This window comes from Brassica napus, chromosome A8 (genome assembly GCF_020379485.1).
Source record: "Brassica napus cultivar Da-Ae chromosome A8, Da-Ae, whole genome shotgun sequence".
NCBI classification, from domain to species: domain Eukaryota; kingdom Viridiplantae; phylum Streptophyta; class Magnoliopsida; order Brassicales; family Brassicaceae; genus Brassica; species Brassica napus.
In genome coordinates, this window is record NC_063441.1 from 4,456,298 (window position 1) to 4,476,367 (window position 20,070).

A 20,070-nucleotide genomic window follows, 5' to 3' on the forward strand; every position below is an offset into this window, starting at 1 on the left:
GAAAAGTAATCTTCGTAAAGATATCTTTACGAAGAGCCTTGCAGTAAAATCTCGTCCAAATCTCAATTGAACCACTAAATACCGATTGTCCGAAGGCAACGGACATGTATCCAAATCGGCCGCGGACAAGCTCGAGTATGGAAATCAGACCGCGGACAAGCCAAGCTCGATCGATACGCGGCGACCAAGCTCGAGCAAAAGTTTGGTCGCTGCGTAGCGACCGAGCTCTTCCGAACATCAGTACGACACTTACGACACCAGTCCATGCATTCTCGTCAAACCTTCAAATGCTATCTCCCGAAGACCGTAGCGAGCTCAGTCTATGTTTTCCGCTATTCTAAATCATCGATCAAACTCCGCGGATTAGAAACCGCGGAAAGTTCGTTCTTTGTCGAAAGAAATCGTAGTAAACGCTTCGAGTCGGAAGACGGCCCAAAGGGACCTAAAACACGACTTGAGGCCCATCCTGCGATTTCTTAACCAAAAGCCCGTAAACCACAGCACGGTTTACGTTTGGTCCACAAGGAAGGATAAATGTCAAGTTTCCGCGGATAAATACAGAAGTTTTGAAGATAATTGTGAAAATCGGGAAAAATGGAATATCTCCATTTTTATGCTATGACGGCTTAAGGGCAGAAGAGTAAAAGCGTAAACTGACATTGGAGCTAGTATATAAGGAGTCCTAGTCGAGGAGCATGGGGGAGAACTTTTTAGATTCAGAATTCTTTGCACTTAGAAACTTTAGGCTTTATTCTTGACAAGATCGGTTTCTATGTTTGGCACTCAATTACTAGACGAACTCGCCCAGGCAGTTCGATCTCTTGTCCAACTCTATCAATTGAACTACGTTCGGCTTGATCCTCGAAAGGGGTATGTAGGCAGCCTTTAACAAGGTTCAGTCCGAAATCAATCAAAAACATTTTCTGTATCTTTTTCGTCTTTTGTTATCGAGCTGCGACTCAACTAGGTTTGAGCTTTTAGGCTGCCAGAACTAGGTAACTCGCTGACAGCCTATGCGGCCAAAGCTTTTATGATCTCTTGTAATGATCGCAACGCTCTTACGCAGACTCGAAATAAGATCTACTGTTTTCTCTAAACTCGTTTGTTATCTTTTCACGATTTCCGCATATATTTGGCCACTTGTCGTTGACTCTCGCAGAGATCCGGGACCTCTGGGAAATTAAGGTTTTTCTTACTTTCCTAATTTAAACGTAAATCGACAGTGCGAATTTCGGTTCCCACAGTTTGGCGCTAGAAGGAGGGGGGGTTACGGATTACTCTTACTCATGGCCACAAAACGTGTGATCAAAACTATTTCTGGACATATGAAAGACAAGCTCGCAGCACTGACTGCTCCTATGGCCAACGTTTACACAAACGCCGTAGTGTTCAACAAAATTGAAAGCCTTGCTGCGACCTTCCGCCACAGGAAGAGCACTAAAACAAGCTCGCGATTTCTCTTTCTAAACATAAAGGGAAACGATAAATCTTATCAAACCCCGTAAGTTTGGCTCATTACCGAACAAAATAAATGTCGATGCGTAAGGGTTTTACCAAAACACGTTTTCCGAAAACATTTCGGAAAGATAAAACTTGTTCTCCCAAAAACCGCTGAAAAACCCCTAGGTTAATCGCAGAAAAAGGAAACACAACAAAACGATTACACAGCTCGGTCGCTACGTAGCGACCGAGCATACACACTGCTCGGTCGCTACGTAGCGATCGAGCACGCACACGCTGCTCGGTCGCTACGTAGCGACCGAGCACGCACACGGCTCGGTCGCTACGTAGCGACCGAGCATGCACACTGCTCGGTCGCTACGTAGCGACCGAGCACGCACACTGCTCGGTCGCTACGTAACGACCGAGCACGCACACTGCTCGGTCGCTATGTAGCGACCGAGCACGCACACTGCTCGGTCGCTACGTAGAGACCGAGCACGCACACTGCTCGGTCGCTACGTAGCGACCGAGCACGCACACTGCTCGGTCGCTACGTAGCGACCGACAACGCACACTGCTCGGTCGCTACGTAGCGACCGAGCACGCACACTGCTAGGTCGCTACATAGCGACCGAGCAACGTGTGCGACCGAGCACACACACTGCTCGGTCGCTAAGTAGCGACCGAGCACACACACTGCTCGGTCGCTACGTAGCGACCGAGCTCAAGCCAACTCTCCACTCGCTACGTAGCGACCGGTAAGGCCTCCTCTGGGTTCTCTTGTGAATCCTCATCGCCACGCTTTTCGTTTCGTCTCAATCGGAGTTTCCGTTGAGATTTTACGACGAAAACAAGTAGGACTCTTCTTGGCTTGCTTCCACTCGCTACGTAGCAACCTGTCAGACCGTCAGTCGCCACATAGCGACCTGTAAGGCCTCAGAAAGGTCCTCCTTTGGGTTCTCTTTTGAATCCTCATCGAAACGCTTTTCGTTTCGTCTCAATCGGAGTTTCCGTGGAGATTTTACGACGAAAACATGTAGGACTCTTCTTGGCTTGCTTCCACTCGCTACGTAGCGACCTGTCAGGCCGTCAGTCGCTACGTAGCGATCTGTAAGACCTCAGAAAGGTCCTACTTTGAGTTCTCTTTTGAATCCTCATCGAGACGCTTTTCGTTTCGTCTCAATCGGAGTTTCCGTTGAGATTTTACGACGAAAACAAGTAGGACTCTTCTTGGCTTGCTTCCACTCGCTACGTAGCGACCTGTCAGGCCGTCAGTCGCTGTGTAGCGATCTGTAAGGCCTCAGAAAGGTCCTCCTTTGGGTTCTCTTTTGAATCCTCATCGAAACGCTTTTCGTTTCGTCTCAATCGGAGTTTCCATTGAGGTTTTACGACGAAAACAAGTAGGACTCTTCTTGGCTTGCTTCCACTCGCTACGTAGCGACCTGTCAGACCGTCAGTCGCTACGTAGCGACCTGTTAGGCCTCAGAAAGGACCTCCTTTGGTTTCTCTTTTGAATTCTCATCGAAACTCTTTTCGTTTCGTCTCAATCGGAGTTTCTGTTGAGATTTTACGACGAAAACAAGTAGGACTCTTCCTGGCTTGCTTCCACTCGCTACGTAGCGACCTGTCAGACCCCAGCTCGCTAAATTGCGACCTTTCAGGCTTCAAAAAGCTCCTCCTTTATGTTCTCTTTTGAATCCCGATCGAAACGCTTTTCGTTTCGCCTCAATCGGAGTTTCCATCGAGATTTTACGACAAAAACAAATAAGACTCGTCTAAACTCCTTCGCTTGCTCCTACTCGCCCTTACCTCCAGCTTTGTATTCTCCTTCAAATCTCGATCGAAACGTCTCTTGTTTCTATCGAAGTTACCATTGAAACTTTACGATAAAAAAACCCGCAAAGACTTGTTTTCTCGCATGGATTCAGATTAATCGTATAAAACGGCAGCGGTTAACTTAACATCTTAGCCGCCTTAACTATACGATTACATTGAACCTTTTTACAAAAGTCGACGTCTTATCTAAGGAGAAGATAACAGTCAAGTTCGGAAGATAAATGTCAAGTTTCAAAGGATAAACACCAATATCGGAAATGGCGAACATACACGAGAAGAGGAAAGGGAAATGAGCAAGCAAAACTGAGAAGAGACAAAACTGCATCTTCGAGAGAACTAAGGTATTTCTGACTTGAAATTTTTCAAATCAGACTTGGAATTTTCGTAGGAAATTACTTTGAGGCTGCCATAGAACTTTAGGGAACGTAAAACCTAGGCGGATAGTCTAGCGAACTAAGTTTTAAAGCGATTTTTCCTGTCTCGATATATTGTTCCATAATTGTTCATCCAGATCTTGCAAACCGATCTAAACTCTCCGAAAGTCGAGAAACGATCGCCACGCATATCAAGCTCGCTTCCTAAAGAGAGAAAAAGTTAGAGACATGAACGTCGTCTTAAAACCGATTCATTTCTGGCAATTTTCTCGGAACCGACATATCCCAAGTCGTCAACGTGGAAACTACCAAATCACAGTCCAAGCGTCATCTATAAATCGTCCTGAATTATCGATCATTCCAAACATCAGAAGAGGAAACGTACACAACCCTTCAAAGTATCGGTTCAACCTTTTTCTTTCGTAAAAAAAAAAAAAAGGGGAGTAGGTACATATACTATACTCGTATACTCCCAAACTTCAAAAACTTCTGCAAATCGTCAAGAATAGGCAAACGACAATCTTAATATTCGCCTAAACGCTAGCAACATATCCAGACGATCATGAACATAATCTCAAAAACTATACATCATTTCTTGTAGCAATCATGCGTACAGAAAACTTGTACCAATATCAAACTGAAACTCGACGATTAGCCAAAGTATTGAAGCCTTTTCCGGCTTCAGAAAGCCAGTTTCGTTTTAAAAACTTCTACGAGAAATCTTCAATCATCAAAACATTTATTTCAGTTTCCGTTGTACCAAGTAAGTCACGGAAAAGCATCAAAAACATTTGCGACGAAGAAAACTCGAGAATAGATGTAGCATCGTGCACATTAAAAAGAGCACTTTCCTCCCGATGGTTAGCTAGATCCACCTCTGGTTGACCAATTCATTCAAGAAACGAATGTGTCATGAGAATCCTCTCGAAAAACCTATGAAAAACGTTCTGCGACTAGATCGTATTGAAATAAACTTCGGTAACACTCCATGAGTAACTCCAAGCAACTTTCACCTAAGATCAAAATCACAGCGAGAACGTTTCTATTAAAACCCGTAGAAATAATGCTACTTTGACGTATGTATACATATCACTGATTTACGACCTTCGTAAAATCGGTTATATGATATGATAAATTATCGTATATCCCACACTCGGAAATCATATGATAAATTCTTCGTAACGAAACTAAGTCCTAACAACCAAACGGTTAACGGAAAATCTAAACTTTTTGAAAATTGACCAAGTTCAATACGCTCCACAATTCACTTTAAGCCCGCAACGTTTTAACCATAATACGCGGCATGTAAGGAAAAATTCGTAACAAAGCTTCTAGGGCTATACGAAACATCCTAAAAAATGCACGAAATACATCTCGGAAGGCCAACACTTCACAAAGCACTATGAAGGAAAACGCTTGTTCCCATGGACAAATTTACACGACACCTCAGTCATAATTCCTCGATCACAAATAAAACTATTAGCATCCAAACATGAACAACAATTTTGGCTGCGAACATTCGTAGTCAAACTAGAATGTTTTTCAAACGCATGGCTAAGACTAAACCCTTGCAACATCGCGAAATATCTTCAAGCCCGCGAACATTTCAAGCACGAAACGTGGCATACGAAAGAATAACAAATCTTCAGCATCGCGAGACGTCGCAGACGCCTGAAGATTAGTTCTTCGACGAAATTTCCTTCCTCGATAAAAACACCTTCATGGAAGACCAGATAGTCATACGCACTAACATCTTCTCAAAAAATATTCTTCGCGAAGACTCGAAATGGTATTTTTTACCATTAAGTTTGTTGCTGATAACAACAAACTCTCAACGTCCTAAACAGACTTAGCCATCTCGTAGAGATGACTCTCGTACATCCGACACAAGGATAATAGCGCTATAAAAGAAACCCAAAATTTTTGGTCAGCACTTCCAGGAGGCTTAAAAATTGTCCTTGGAGAGATGCTCGGTTCCTACCATACAAGTTGTATAAGCCGAGAACCTATCGCGGACTTTAAATCGGTATGGAATCAGGATGAAACTGAAACGGGATACGTAAGTCGAATTAGTCATCGCACCCTCTAAAACCAGGAGTAAACCTAGGTCTTGCCCTAAACCCAGCGCACTGGTCTCTAACATCTCTAGGCATAGTATCAAACACCCTGATACGAGATCCTAAAATTTGTCTCTTTCCCAATATTCGAACGTCTTCAGAAAATCCCGCAAGAATACACACTGCGGAAAACTCTCGAAACAGATCACAAATATAGCAGTTCACACAGAGTTAGATTACGAGATGACAACTCGTAGTCTTCCCTCTACACCCATACAAAATGATATCGGCAGCAACACGCCTTATAACCGCTACATAAAAACTAGACCATAAGGTCCCACTGGAAAACTAGTCATAAGAACCTTAACTCCAAGACGAACTACGAAAGGCTTGATCCCTTCAACAAGGGTATGTAGGCAGCCGTCATAAGGCGCAGCCCCAATCTTATCGCGTTTTCTACTTTTAGGAGGGCGAGAAGATCACTTACCACAGACCTTTTCAACCATTAATTCCGCCTAACTCACCTAACTTGCCTAACTTGCCAAGCCACTCGCTAGAAGCTCATGGTTCTAACGAGCTGGGGGGCTAACTGTTGGGGTCAAAATCGGTCACGACGGAATCAATGTCTGAAAGTCCGTAAAAATCAACATAAACGTTTTTACGAAAAGTAACATTCGTAAAGATATCTTTACGAAGAGCCTTGCAGTAAAATCTCGTCCAAATCTCAATTGAACCGCTAAATACCGATTGTCCGAAGGCAACGGACATGTATCCAAATCGGCGGCGGACAAGCTCGAGTATGGAAATCAGACCGCCGACAAGCCAAGCTCGATCGATACGCGGCGACCAAGCTCAAGCCAAGCTCGGTCGCTACATAGCGACCGAGCTCGGCCAAGCCCGGTCGCTACGTAGCGACCGAGCGCTCGTTCTGCTCGGTCGCTACGTAGCGACCGGGCTCGAGCCAAAGTTTGGTCGCTGCGTTGCGACCGAGCTCTTCCGAACATCGGTACGACACCAGTCCATGCATTCTCGTCAAACCTTCAAATGCTATCTCCCGAAGACCGTAGCGAGCTCAGTCTATGTTTTCCGCTATTCTAAATCATCGATCAAACTTCGCGGATTAGAAACCGCGGAAAGTTCGTTCTTTGTCGAAAGAAATCGTAGTAAACGCTTCGAGTCGGAAGACTGCCCAAAGGGACCTAAAACACGACTCGAGGCCCATCCTGCGATTTCTTAACCAAAAGCCCGTAAACCACATCACGGTTTACGTTTGGTCCACAAGGAAGGATAAATGTCAAGTTTCCGCGGATAAATACGAAAGTTTTGAAGATAATTGTGAAAATCGGGAAAAATGGAATATCTCCATTTTTATGCTATGACGGCTTAAGGGCAGAAGAGTAAAAGCGTAAACTGACCTTGGAGCTAGTATATAAGGAGTCCTAGTCAAGGAGCATGGGAGAGAACTTTTTAGATTCGGAATTCTTTGCACTTAGAAACTTTAGGCTTTATTCTTGACAAGTTCGGTTTCTATGTTTGGCACTCAATTACTAGACGAACTCGCCCATGCAGTTCGATCTCTTGTCCAGCTCTATCAATTGAACTACGTTCGGCTTGATCTTCGAAAGGGGTACGTAGGCAGCCTTTAACAAGGTTCAGTCCGAAATCAATCAAAAACCTTTTCTGTATCTTTTTCGTCTTTTGTTATCGAGCTGCGACTTAACTAGGTTTGAGCTTTTAGGCTGCCAGAACTAGGTAACTCACTGACAGCCTTTGCGGCCAAAGCTTTTATGATCTCTTGTAATGATCGCAACGCTCTTACGCAGACTCGAAATAAGATCTACTGTTTTCTCTAAACTCGTTTGTTATCTTTTCACGATTTTTGCATATATTTGGTCACTTGTCGTTGGCTCTCGCAGAGATCCGGGACCTCTGGGAAATTAGGGTTTTTCTTAGTTTCCTAATTTAAACGTAAATCGACAGTGCGAATTTCGGTTCCCACAATTGAAGATCTTTAAAATCAATTCTATTGAGACTCACAAAATTCGACGATTTATCCCCTATACTGTTGGAGGATGGGCTGTCGGCCTATTCGCGAGTTGGATAAAATGGAGGAAGCCCCAGAAAGGCCCATCTCAAGAAACGAACCTCTGCGGTGACACGCAAGGAACAGGAGCCTACGATGCGTAGGCTGCACCAACCACCGATCGTAGACAAGAAACCTACGCAAGTAATAGGCGATAATGAGCGCCGCACCAACTCTCTGACACACAACCACTATGAAGCGGAAAGGTGAATCAAAACTATTATAAATAGAGGAGAACATTCAATGAAGAGAGGTAAAAAAAGGAGAGAGAGATCAGAGCTAGAGAGATAAAATAGAAAGAGTTATAAACTGAACTCGTCTTTACGACGACGAGTTCTTCTTTGTACTTTTCCTTTCGGCTTTTGTTAAACACTTCAATAAACGAAACCTTTGGCCCTTTCTTAATCTCACTCAAGTTTTGTTTAGTCTTTAATCCCTGTTACCGAATTTACGATTCAACAATTGGTGCCCACTGTGAGGCTTAAAAGGCTTATGACGCACGAAGTGCGCAAAACGCCCGAACAACTAACGCAATGTCCTCTACATCCGGGGGTCCACCCTCAAAAACTGGCGAGCGACAGCCCTCAAACACGACGACCGACGGCTCAACCGAGACCGGGAAAAGCAGCCAAACGAACCCCGGAAGTACGCGTCCCCCTACTAACACCGCCATCGACGCCATGCTTTCAACCGCAAAAACGCCTCGGCGATGACACCCTCCACGGCGCGAACGAATCATCCCGCTGAGCAAACACAAGATTCAGCACTCCATATCCAAACGACCAAACGTCCGCTGGAACCCCCAACATCCGGAAGAAAGAAACGCACCAAACGCCGATCTGGCGGCAATACTCCAGTCTCTGGTTGAGAAAGTAGACGACCTCACCCGCGCAAAGGCAAAAAGTGACAATCACGACTCGGACCTCGCTCAAGAGCAAGAAGAAGAACAAGCCGATCAGCGACGCACCAGACGCATACTCGCGGAACTTGCAGCCCAAATTCAAAGAAACCTCTTCAGAGACTCAGAAACACCAGCGCAGAAGCAAACGATGCCGGCCCCTGACCAAGACCAAAACAGCCTGGAGGATGCAGATCGAGACAATGCAATAAAGGAATTACAAGCGACCCTGAAGGACATAAATTCCCACGTACATCATGCCACAAGCGCAGCTCCACGGATAGACCGCGTGCTAAAAGAAACCCAAAACTCCCAATTCACCGTAAAAATACAACAAGCCAATAAAGCACGTAGGAAAAATAAGATTCCCAACTTACGATGGAAACTCAGATCCCGTTCACCAATAAAGCATAATATACAACAAGCCAATCGCGTTCACCATAGCTATGAGACGAACCAACTTCACCCCAGAAGAAAAGGACGCCGTATATTGCCAGCTCTTCGTGGAGAACCTCAGCGGGCAGGCCCTAAGTTGGTTTTCAAGACTTGAATCGGGCTCAATCGATAGCTACCAGGAATTATCTATAGCCTTCCTCAAACACTATTCGATATACATCGAAAACGGGGCATCAGAGGCAGATCTCTATACCCTCTCCCAAGAACGAACCGAATCCCTCAGAAGCTTCATTGGAAGATTCAAAACAATAGTATCCCGCATGAAGGTACCAGATAAAATAGTTATCTCGGCCCTGATCAAAGCGTTATGGTACGAGTCAAAGTTGCGTGAGGACCTCAAAATAAACAAACACAGACGCACTGCACTGATCGAACCTGTTCATCGAACTAGAGGAAGATAAGGAGGCCATGGCCAAAAAACACTCGACCATCAAAACAATTGTAACAAAAGACAAGGCGAAAGAAGAATGCCGTGAGTCGCGACATCGATCAGAAGGCAAACGAAAGAAGGAAGAAGGAGATCGAAAGGCGCAAAATTTCCATGTAAGCGATGCACAACGACCATCAAGGCAACCGTGGAATAATTGGTCCAGATAAGACGACCCAACAAGGTACTGCGAGTTCCACAAAAGAAACGAACACTCAACGATGGAGTGTAGGCATTTGCAAGAGTACCTACTCAGGAAATACCAGAGGGGCGAAATCAAATCATCAGACAACGAGGGAACCATAGCCGACGCTGAAAATCGAAGGGATAATTACCGAAGGACGTCACCTAAGAGAGAACCAACCCGTACGGAGCGCGAAATAAAAAATGAAAACCGCACGGAGATAAAATCTCCAAAAAGGGAACGAGCAGAGGAACGAAGAGAAGACAACCTCCCCCCTCCGCCAAGAAGACGAATCAACATAATAATGAGAGGATCCCCCCAACTACCGAGAGTAGCCGTAACTACTGAAGGATCAAGAGCGGCTGGGGACAATACCACCAACAGCCAAATCAAGCACCTCCCGATCACCTTCAATAACCAAGATTCCACGGGATTAGACGCCCCGCACAACGACCCCGTGGTTTTCACACTAACTATCGCCGACTGCGAAGTATCTCGAATTCTAGTGGACACCGGAAGCTCCATCGACGTAATCTTCAGAAAAACGCTGAGAAAGATGGAAGTAGATGAAAGCAAAAGAAACCCTTGGTCAGCTACGTGTGAGACACCACCATGTCAGAAGGAACTGTCAAGCTTCCAGTGTCCGTGGGAAACATGCGCAAAACGGTAAAATTCACGATAATATATACACCAACCATCTACAACGCGATCTTCGGAACACCTTGGATTCACTCCATGAAGGAAATACCATCGACTTACCACCAGTGCATAAAGATCCCGCTGCCAGACGGGGTATGCACGGTAAAAGGGAGCCAGAGCGCATCTAGAGTGTGCTTCGTAACGGAATGGGAGACAAGGGAACCAAAGGGACGACCAGACGATCACGAAAGAAAACTAAAGAAGAAACTCTGATGACGAAAGAAAGCATCCGAAAAAGGTACCGAAATCAAACACGTCACAATCGGAAAAAATAACTGAAAACCCTAGAACGAGATAAAATCCCCAACAGAGAAAGAAGAGGGAAACATCTCTCAGACACAAAGAACTAAAAAACCGCATCACCATCAAAGAAAGACTCAACGAAAGAAGCTTCCAACACCACCAACTATAAAGGCGCCAAAACAAGCTCGACCCGAGCTCGCGGAATAAGAATCACCAACGAAAACGCTTAGCCCCCGAGCTCAAAAGGAAGCTAAAAAAAAAATTTCATATGAACTACGTATAGCTTTATCCCCCCGGGGTACCGTAGGCAACCCACGAAAAGGGTGCAGTCACAATACCACCTAAAGAAGAAACGCTCTCGGCGAAGGGCATAAAAACCCCTACCCAACAACGAAGCCGAGGCTAGACTCGCACGGGTCAGCGATCGGATAAGCCGCGTCGAGCTTGCTCAAGCACTTATCTCGGTCCTACCTTACAGGGGGTAAGCTGGTCCAAGTCCCGCCCTCCGCCTAAAGAAGAAACACTCTCTGTGAAGGGCCTAAAAACCCCGACCCAACAGAGAAGCCGAGGCCATACTCGCACGGGTCGGCGATCGGATAAGCCGCGTCGAGCTTGCTCACGGACTTATCTCGGTCCTACCTTGCATGGGGTAAGCCAGGCCAAGTCCCCCCCCTCCCCCGCCTGGAAGGAAAAACAAAAGCCGAGAGTAGACTCGCACGAATCAATGATCGAAAAGATTTAAAATCAAACCTCGCCCGTAAAATAGGAACACAAATCCATGTCGTACGAAGAAGGCCGCAGGAACACACCCCAAAAAAAAACAGAAAAGGACGCGGCCAAAGCAAAGAAAAGAGACTTTTTATCCTTCAAACTCTAAACATTTAACATGCGTTAATAGAAGATAAAGAATCATCAACGGTCGAAAAGAAACAATGACCCAACACAATCAGAAGCGTAACGACTCAAGGCGTAGAAAAATCACGCACCTCTTCGAAGCAAGTCATACAGCTAGAGGCATGAAAAAGTCGAACAACCCGGAAGCAATCAAAGATAAGAAACTTCTTCAGAATCTTTTAAAGTCTTACATATACTAATTCAAAAAGAGAAAGACAACAAAGATCAGTCGACCGTCAAGTCTTCATCCAAAGAAAAGGACGGAAGGTCAGTCAGCTCCAAGTCAAGCACGTCCATCTGATCCAAGGCAGCCGACTGTACCAACAAGGCTTGCTCATTCTCAGCCAGCTTCTCTGCGGGAATAGGAATTCCCTCTTCGATAAACAACTTAAGGCAACTGATGACATCCAATAGTTGAGTCTCGTCCAAAACCTGAGGAAGAACAACATCCCGATCAGACAAGTACTTCCTCACCTTCTTCACAAAATCGCCGAAGCGAGCAGACATAACCGATTCAACGCGACGTCTCTCCGATTCTATCAGCTCTGTACGGGATTCGTTCAGACGCGCGACCTCCACCTCCAAAGCTGACTTCTGGGATAACAACCCCTTCTCATGGCGATCCCGCTCAGCGGCATCACCTTTAAGGCATTCAACCTCGACTCTCAGGTCCCGATTCTCGGCTTCAAACTTTGACGAACCCTCTTCTGAAGCCTTCAAAGACAAAGAAATACTAGATGATTTGTCCTTTTCTTCGACCAAGAGGCGGCGCTCCAGCTTAAGATCGTCAAAAAGACGCTTGTATTTCCGTTCGTACAGCCCCAGCAGATGATTCCCCCGAATTTTTGACTACAAAAGGAAAACCCGCAGTAAGAAACGAACAGAGGAACAAAGAAAGAAGAGAGCAACAGGAAATACCTGAGCCTCATATGAAGCCCATTCAACGTATTCCCAGGAAAAAACAAAATTTTCCAGAGCCGGCATAGAACTGGACGACAAACGGAAGCTACGAAGAAACTGTGCACAATCTTCAGGTGTCACCGAAGAAGAATCAGGATTGTCAAAAAGTAAACGGCCTTCCTTCTTTTATTTTCTTGGAAACACCGCGTGCAGCCCGCTAAATGGCGCCCGAATTCCCACCAACTAAGACATCAGGACAAGAGGAAGCTGCAAGTAAAGACGACGCCGGAACACCGAGATGAGAAGAATCGACCACCGGTACTAGCTCGCGATCACCCATCGCTTTGTCAGGAGATGGATGAACAACGGAGGTAGAAGGATCAACAAAAGGAGCGGCAGAGATGGTGACAATCGGGGTTGGAATCGAAGGAAAAGAAGACGTGCCCCCTTTTGGGTTCACCAGAGAAAGACCGGAAGCCGGCCCCTTGATGACAGCGGCCGGAGTACACAGGAATATCCCTCTTAACCTTTCCCATCCTCCTACCGGGCGAAGCGTCTCTCTTCCTCTTCGAAGGCCCAGCAGCTGTGGAAGGACCAGGACCAGCTCCCCGGGAAACTAAAAAGTGATCAAAGATATTAAGATGCCGAACGAATCAAGACTAAACAAATCGTTACAGAAATCACCGAACTAACCAGAGTTAATACGAGGAATGCTCCGACAAACCCGCTCGACGCTGAAATCACCCCAAGAAATCCTCCCAGAGCCAAGAACCCGTTGTAAACGATTGTTCCCCCATGATGGAAGAGGCCAATGCTTCCCGTGTGCCACTAAAAAGACAACAACAACATATCAGCAAGATAGACGTCAGAAACAAAAAGAGCCAGAAGATAAATAAAAAATTACCAGGCTGAGGATTCCACTCGGTCCTAAAGACCGCAGAAGAATTAAGCACGGAAGCAGGACTAATATGTATAAAGAAATACTTCCGCTGCCAGCCATCGACTTTAGACGGTCCCCGACCATCCATAAGGCGACAGCGGGCCTTGATACTAACAGAAAACGTCTCATCCGTAATAAAGTTCATCTGGGAAATCATCTTGAAGAACTCGACGTCAACATCGACATCAACTTCCGCACCAAGAACCAAGGCAATCACCATATTACGAATATCAGCCGGAGACATTTGAGAGATAGCCACATCACGCTTCACAGCGTACGAAGTCAGCAAACGAGGAAGAGGAAACCACAACCGCGATTGAAGAAAATATAAACTATACAAACACACCCAACCCGGAGGCGCTGACCATGGTCTCTCCTTTTCCAGCAGAACCTGAGCTTCGATCTCTTGAGAAAAGCCGCATTTCTTCCACATACGCCTTAAGGCGTCTTCAGTTAGTAATGAAGACCCCACAAACCTTTGATTACCCTCAGCAGGATCATCAGCGGAGTCTTCCTTGTCAGAGTCGTCCCCAGAATTACCATCGAGGGTAGGGGACAACGGATCACCAGCGGAATCAACCTGGCCATCAGGTTCCACGACTGAAGAAGTTGTCGCCTAAGAAGCAGAAGCCATCGCTGGAGGAGCAGGAGCCGATGCAGTACGAAGAAGATCCTCAACATCCGCCATTTAGGGGGTCCTAACTAGCGACTCGAGACTATCATCCATCGCGAGAAAGTAGATCCAAGAGAACGGCGAAACGGTGATGAGAATGAACGAGCAAGAAAAACAGAAACGCTATGAACAAAGAGAAACAATGAGACTAGAGAAGTAAGGAGAAGAGGGTACCTTTTTAAAAGCAAAGAAGGCAGCAAAATCGGAGCAACGAAGCAATGAATGGGGAGAAGGAGACAATAGGGAGAGCAGGACGACAGAATGACAGGCTCCGATGTCTATCGATGTAACTGAAGGGTTTCCAGATAATGAAATCGGCAGTTCACTAAAACGGACCCAACCCACGAGAAAAGAAAACCGTTCCAAGTCCAACATGTGTTTGAAGCGTGTGCACCTACCCAACTCGCTCAAAAACTGTAATGAAAACGCCTGACGCAAATCCACGCGCCAGACTCTTGGGGGGGGGGGGGGCGCTATTGTTGGAGGATGGGCCGTCGGCCCATTCGCGAGTTGGATAAAATGGAGGAAACCCCAGAAAGGCCCATCTCAAGAAACGAACCTCTGCGGTGACACGCAAGGAACAGGAGCCTACGATGCGTAGGCTGCACCAACCACCGATCGTAGACAAGAAACCTACGCAAGTAATAGGGCGATAATGAACGCACCAACTCTCTGACACACAACCACTACGAAGCAGAAAGGTGCATCAACACTAATATAAATAGAGGATAGCATTCAATGAATAGATGCATCAAAAGGAGAGAGAGATCAGAGCTAGAGAGGTAAAATAGAAAGAGTTATAAACTGAACTCGTCTTTATGACGACAAGTTCTTCTTTGTACTTTTCCTTTCGGCTTTTGTTACACTTCAATAAACGAAACCTTTGACCCTTTCTTAATCTCACACAAGTTTTGTTTAGTCTTTAATCCCTGTTACCGGATTTAGGATTCAACTATACCTTATAGCTTCATCTCCACAAAATTCTCTTTAGATGTTAATTTAGCTTACAACTTTAGAGCCAGCAACACCATTGATTTCCCTTCCTACGCGATATATTTTTCCCCGGCTGCTCGAGTCATGGTACGTTCAACCATTCTGTCTCTTCTTCCTTGTTGTGAATGCAAACAAAGTCCCACATGGGAAGTCTAGACAAATAATGTCTAGTATATAAAAGGATGTCCAACTCTGATTAGTACGAGGCCTTTTGGGAAGGAGCTCAAAACCAAATCCATGCGGGCTTTGCCTCCAGGCCCAAAGTAGACAATATTGTACTAATCGGACAACGCAGAGTTGGACATGGGCTTGAAAAAGCCTAACAAATGGTATCATAGCCAGGTTGACGAAAAATCTGCAAGAAGACCAAAATACCCTTCAAGTTCGAAGTAGTGCTTCCTTCGATGGGAAGGGAGGGTACGTAGCAGAAGCCAAACAAAAAGATCCTGGAAGCTTCGGTTGTGGGAGGAATATCCTCAAGGTGACTTCGCGATTAAGGGTACCAGGGACTTGTGCCGAAAGTCTCTCTCTAACGACGATACAAGATTAGGTGGATATTCTTAATGGTGCAGCAAGGATTAGGTGGTGAATGTCCTAATGGTGCTGCAAAGGTTAGGTGGATAAATCCTATTATTGTAACTAGGGTTAGATGAAGAGTCCCGTTAGTGATTACGGCGGTACAAGATGTGTACCAGGTTTCGCTAAAGGTTGGAAACCAAGGGTTCAATGTGGTACTTGGTTTGAGAGGAGGTTTGTTGTGAATGCAAACAAAGTCCCACATGGGAAGTCTAGACAAATAATGTCTAGTATATAAAAGGATGTCCAACTCTGATTAGTACGAGGCCTTTTGGGAAGGAGCCCAAAACCAAATCCATGCGGGCTTTGCCTCCGGGCCCAAAGTAGACAATATCGTACTAATCGGACAACGCAGAGTTGGACATGGGCTTGAAAAAGCCTAACAAATGGTATCAGAGCCAGGTTGAAGAAAAATCTGCAAGAAGACCAAAATACCCTTCAAGTTCGAAGTAGTGCTTCATTCGATGGGAAGGGAGGGTACGTAGCAGAAGCCAAACAAAAAGATCCTGGAAGCTTCGGTTGTGGGAGGAATATCCTCAAGGTGACTTCGCGATTAAGGGTACCAGAGACTTGTGCCGAAAGTCTCTCTCTAACGACGATACAAGATTAGGTGGATATTCTTAATGGTGCAGCAAGGATTAGGTGGTGAATGTCCTAATGGTGCTGCAAAGTTTAGGTGGATAAATCCTAATATTGTAACAAGGGTTAGATGAAGAGTCCCGTTAGTGATTACGGCGGTACAAGATGTGTACCAGGTTTTGCTAAAGGTTGGAAACCAAGGGTTCAATGTGGTACTTGGTTTGAGAGGAGGTTTGTTGTGAATGCAAACAAAGTCCCACATGAGAAGTCTAGACAAATAATGTCTAGTATATAAAAGGATGTCCAACTCTGATTAGTACGAGGCCTTTTGGGAAGGAGCCCAAAACCAAATCCATGCGGGCTTTGCCTCTGGGCCGGACAATATCGTACTAATCGGACAACGCAGAGTTGGACATGGGATTTAAAAAGCCTAACATTCCTCTTCTTCCTCTGAAATCTTAAATTACTGTTATATTATGATTGTAGAGCTGTGATATTTAAGACACCGGAGTCTATATTTCCAAGTGCAGATCGAAGCTCCAAGGTAAGCTGTAATAAGTCAATAGAAATTGTTAATGTTTTGTATAGAGTATAAAGTGCCTGTTTGATGTCTTATAACACGCTGTTGCGTAACTTTATCGAAGCATGAGGAACAAGAGAATGCTAGAAATAGATGGGTTGTGGTTCAGAGCACAATAGACTTAGATTCAAGCATGTGGAGGTCACCAACAACTTAAACAGGTCCAATTCCAAATTTTGATATCTTGGGGTAGTGGCGGATAAGTTTTGCCAAAAAAGTAAGAATTTGACTAAGGAAATGAAAAAGTCAAGGGATACCTTTTTTGTTTGTAAGACATAGATTGTGAATGTGATCGGTGCAATATCAACTTTGTTGTTTTTCCCGTCGCTACAAGGAGGTCCTCACAACATCCATATCGCAGCTCTTGCCATTGCCTTGAAACAAGTAGCCATTCAAGAGAACAAAGCTTACATAGAGCAGATAAAGAAAAACTCTCAAGTTTTAACATCGGCTCTGCTTAGAAGAAAATGCAGACTGGTTACAGGTGGCACAGACAACCATTTGTTGTTGTGGGATCTCACTCCTTTGGGAACTGGTACGAGTATTTATTCAACCTTGCCTACCATATTTTAGAGTAGGTCTAATTTTTTTTATGTGTCTGACATTACAGTTAGCACATGCAAGCATGCAGTATGATATGCATGCTTCTAGCTTTCAGAGAGATATAACAACTTCTCAGCAAGGAGCCAAAACAAACGGCGCACCAGAGTATTGTACACGCGGTAAGTATTTCTCCACCATTATCTTAAGATTTCTCCTGTTATAGTTATGTCTCCCATCAGCAAGTTTTGTCGGATTACACAGTTTGCAGAAGACTTCTGACTTCTAAGTTTTGATGCCTATAACTCTATAAAGTATCATCACCAGTGAGCCAAACAGAGCCTCTTTTGGGTCACTCTCAGGTTCTTTCACCTTTTTGTTTCACAATTTTTTTTGACTTTTCATTTCATAGTTATAAATAATTTGACGTGGTGTTGTTAATACTGTTGTGACAGATTGGATGCTTGACAATGCTTCCAGCTATTATTACAACAGACCAATGATTTTCAATATGAATCATATTCTGGATTCAATTACAATGACTCAATAGGTACTTAACACAATTTTTTGTTTACTTTCGGATAGAATTGTATACCATTTCTTTCGTCGTGTGGGACCCAGATTGCACTGATAATGGACAAGAACGTTGGGTGACACAAGATGAAGCATACTCTGCGGTTAAAGAAAACATGGCAAGAAGCAACCAAGTCAAGCGTGCCTAGGATGGTTGGTAATCTGGTTTACAGAGTAAGTCCAGTGTCAGCTGCACTCTCTGTTGGGAGGCGAGAGTTCTATGTTCTGTTTGTTGAAGAAGGTTTGGATTTTAGCAGTATCCATAGGAAAAAGGAAGCTAGGAAGAGTTTCGAGAAAGTCATCAAACTCTCTGAAAAACTCAAGTAAACTTCGAAGCATGATCTTAACATGATTGCTGATAAAAGATACTTTGTTTGAGACTATTAAATGAAACATTTTGGTCATTCTCCTAAATAGACCATTTTCAGTTCATGATTGCTGATAAAAGATACTTTGTTTCATTTAGGGTCTTTTTACCTATTAAATGAAACATTTTACTCATTTTCGTTCTTGTAGTCTATTTTTATGACCAAAACTTCAAAATAGTCTATTTAGGAGAATTGCCCATAGTATAATCACATTCAAACATATTTAAATTTACTTTACTTTATAATCCTTTTTTTGTTTGGTCTTAAACATGACATTATATATATTATATAAAAATTTGGACTAGGGCCTGACTGGTTCAAACACAGCGGTTGCGGTTGCGGTTGCGGGAGTTTGTGGATGCGGGCGGTTGCGGTTTCTAGCGGTTTTAAGAGATTTGTGCGACTGGTACTATAGTTAAAAATTGGTGCGTTTGCGGGTGACTTCTGACTGGTTAACTACTAAATGCAGTAACAGTCAAATAATAAATTAACAATATTTACATTTAATATAATTATAAAAATATCAAAAATCATAAAATTATAATAAATATAAAATTTATATTTAGAAAGTTATAATTTTAATTTTTGAAAATTTATTGAAATTGTTTTTATTATAAAATTTTATAATATTAATCAAAATATAATAGATATATTTTAATTTTTTTATTAAACATTTTTACTTTTGTATATATATTGTTTTAAAAAAAAAGAAATTTTTTTTGCCCTCCCGCAACCGCTTGCAACCGCAAACGCTAGCTGGAGCCAGCTTTTGAATTTATGAGATTCAGAGCGGTTTGAAGCGGTTTAGAGCGATTTGAGCGATTGTTGCAAACCGCCGACAACTGCTACCAACCACAAAAGCTGCGTTTGCTGGTGGTAGCGGGAAAACCAGTTGCCCTCTTAATCGCTTGAATAATTTAGGCAAGCAGTTTCCTTTTCGTATCTTACATAAATTGAGAAAATGAATTCAATGTTACAACAAAATCAAGCTCTATTCAAATAAACAATATAATGCTATATGCGCCATACCAAATCTCATCTTTTTTTTTTGTCAAACTACTACTTCTATTACGCAAGATGAAGAGTTTAGGCTAACATAAGACGATCAAGACCTGATTTTGCCAAGGAATCAGCTTGAGAGTTTTCTAAACGAGAGATGACAGAAAAAGATAAAGGACAGAAGAGAGTGGCAAGGCTTTTGATATCCTGCTGGACACCTGCAATCTCGTTCAAATCCAACCCTTGACACAGGGCAGAAACAAGGACCTGAGAGTCCGAAAAGATTTGGAGGCTTTGGAGATTTAACTCCTTTGCCTTTCTGAGAGCTTCGCGTACCGCCAAAGCTTCGGCCATAAGTGCTGAGCCAACGTGAGTTCTATTAGAGGAGCCCCGACAGATCACTTCTCCCTCTCTACTCTTTATGATCCAGCCCATACCTCCTAACTTTGATGGTTCTCTCCAAGCTCCATCAGTCCAGCACACCGGACCTGTTAAGGGAGGTCTGGAGCTTGGGGTCTTCTTTTCCTTCGTGCTGGTGAGAACATTAGCTGCTTCCCATGCTCGAGCCTCCGCAACAGCCTTGGTGATGATGTCTTCCACCTGGACGCTTTTTCCTTCAAAGACCAACCCATTTCTCGCTTTCCAAAGGTTCCAAAGCAACCAGGGTACAAGGACTGTATCAGCTACACCGACAGGAGGAAGAGCTCTCATGCTAGCGTTGATAGATAACCAGTTCTTCAGGGAGACCATTTCAG

The 20,070-nt window shown here is 44.2% G+C and overlaps 1 protein-coding gene across 1 annotated transcript; it reads right to left on the bottom strand.

Annotated features, from left to right (window-relative positions):
* Positions 1–11,819: 11,819 nt before the first annotated feature.
* On the bottom strand, positions 11,820–14,122 carry LOC106369807 (meiosis-specific protein ASY2-like). Its single transcript, XM_048737390.1, has 6 exons — positions 14,066–14,122; positions 13,399–14,014; positions 13,219–13,322; positions 12,735–13,110; positions 12,513–12,622; positions 11,820–12,443 (listed from the first exon to the last, which is right to left on the bottom strand). The coding sequence occupies exons 1-6, from the start codon at positions 14,120–14,122 to the stop codon at positions 11,820–11,822; spliced, it is 1,887 nt and encodes a 628-aa protein (XP_048593347.1).
* Between the last annotated feature and the right edge of the window lie 5,948 nt (positions 14,123–20,070).

What these genes read in the sequence shown, in the direction of transcription:
- LOC106369807 (XM_048737390.1), bottom strand. Translation starts at nt 14,122, where the DNA reads ATGGCGGATGTTGAGGATCTTCTTCGTACTGCATCGGCTCCTGCTCCT. An exon ending in TTGTCCTGATGTCTTAGTTG is followed by an intron (nt 12,623 to 12,734) that starts GTGGGAATTCGG and finishes TGACACCTGAAG; the next exon opens with ATTGTGCACAGTTTCTTCGT. An exon ending in GGGCTTCATATGAGGCTCAG is followed by an intron (nt 12,444 to 12,512) that starts GTATTTCCTGTT and finishes TTCCTTTTGTAG; the next exon opens with TCAAAAATTCGGGGGAATCA.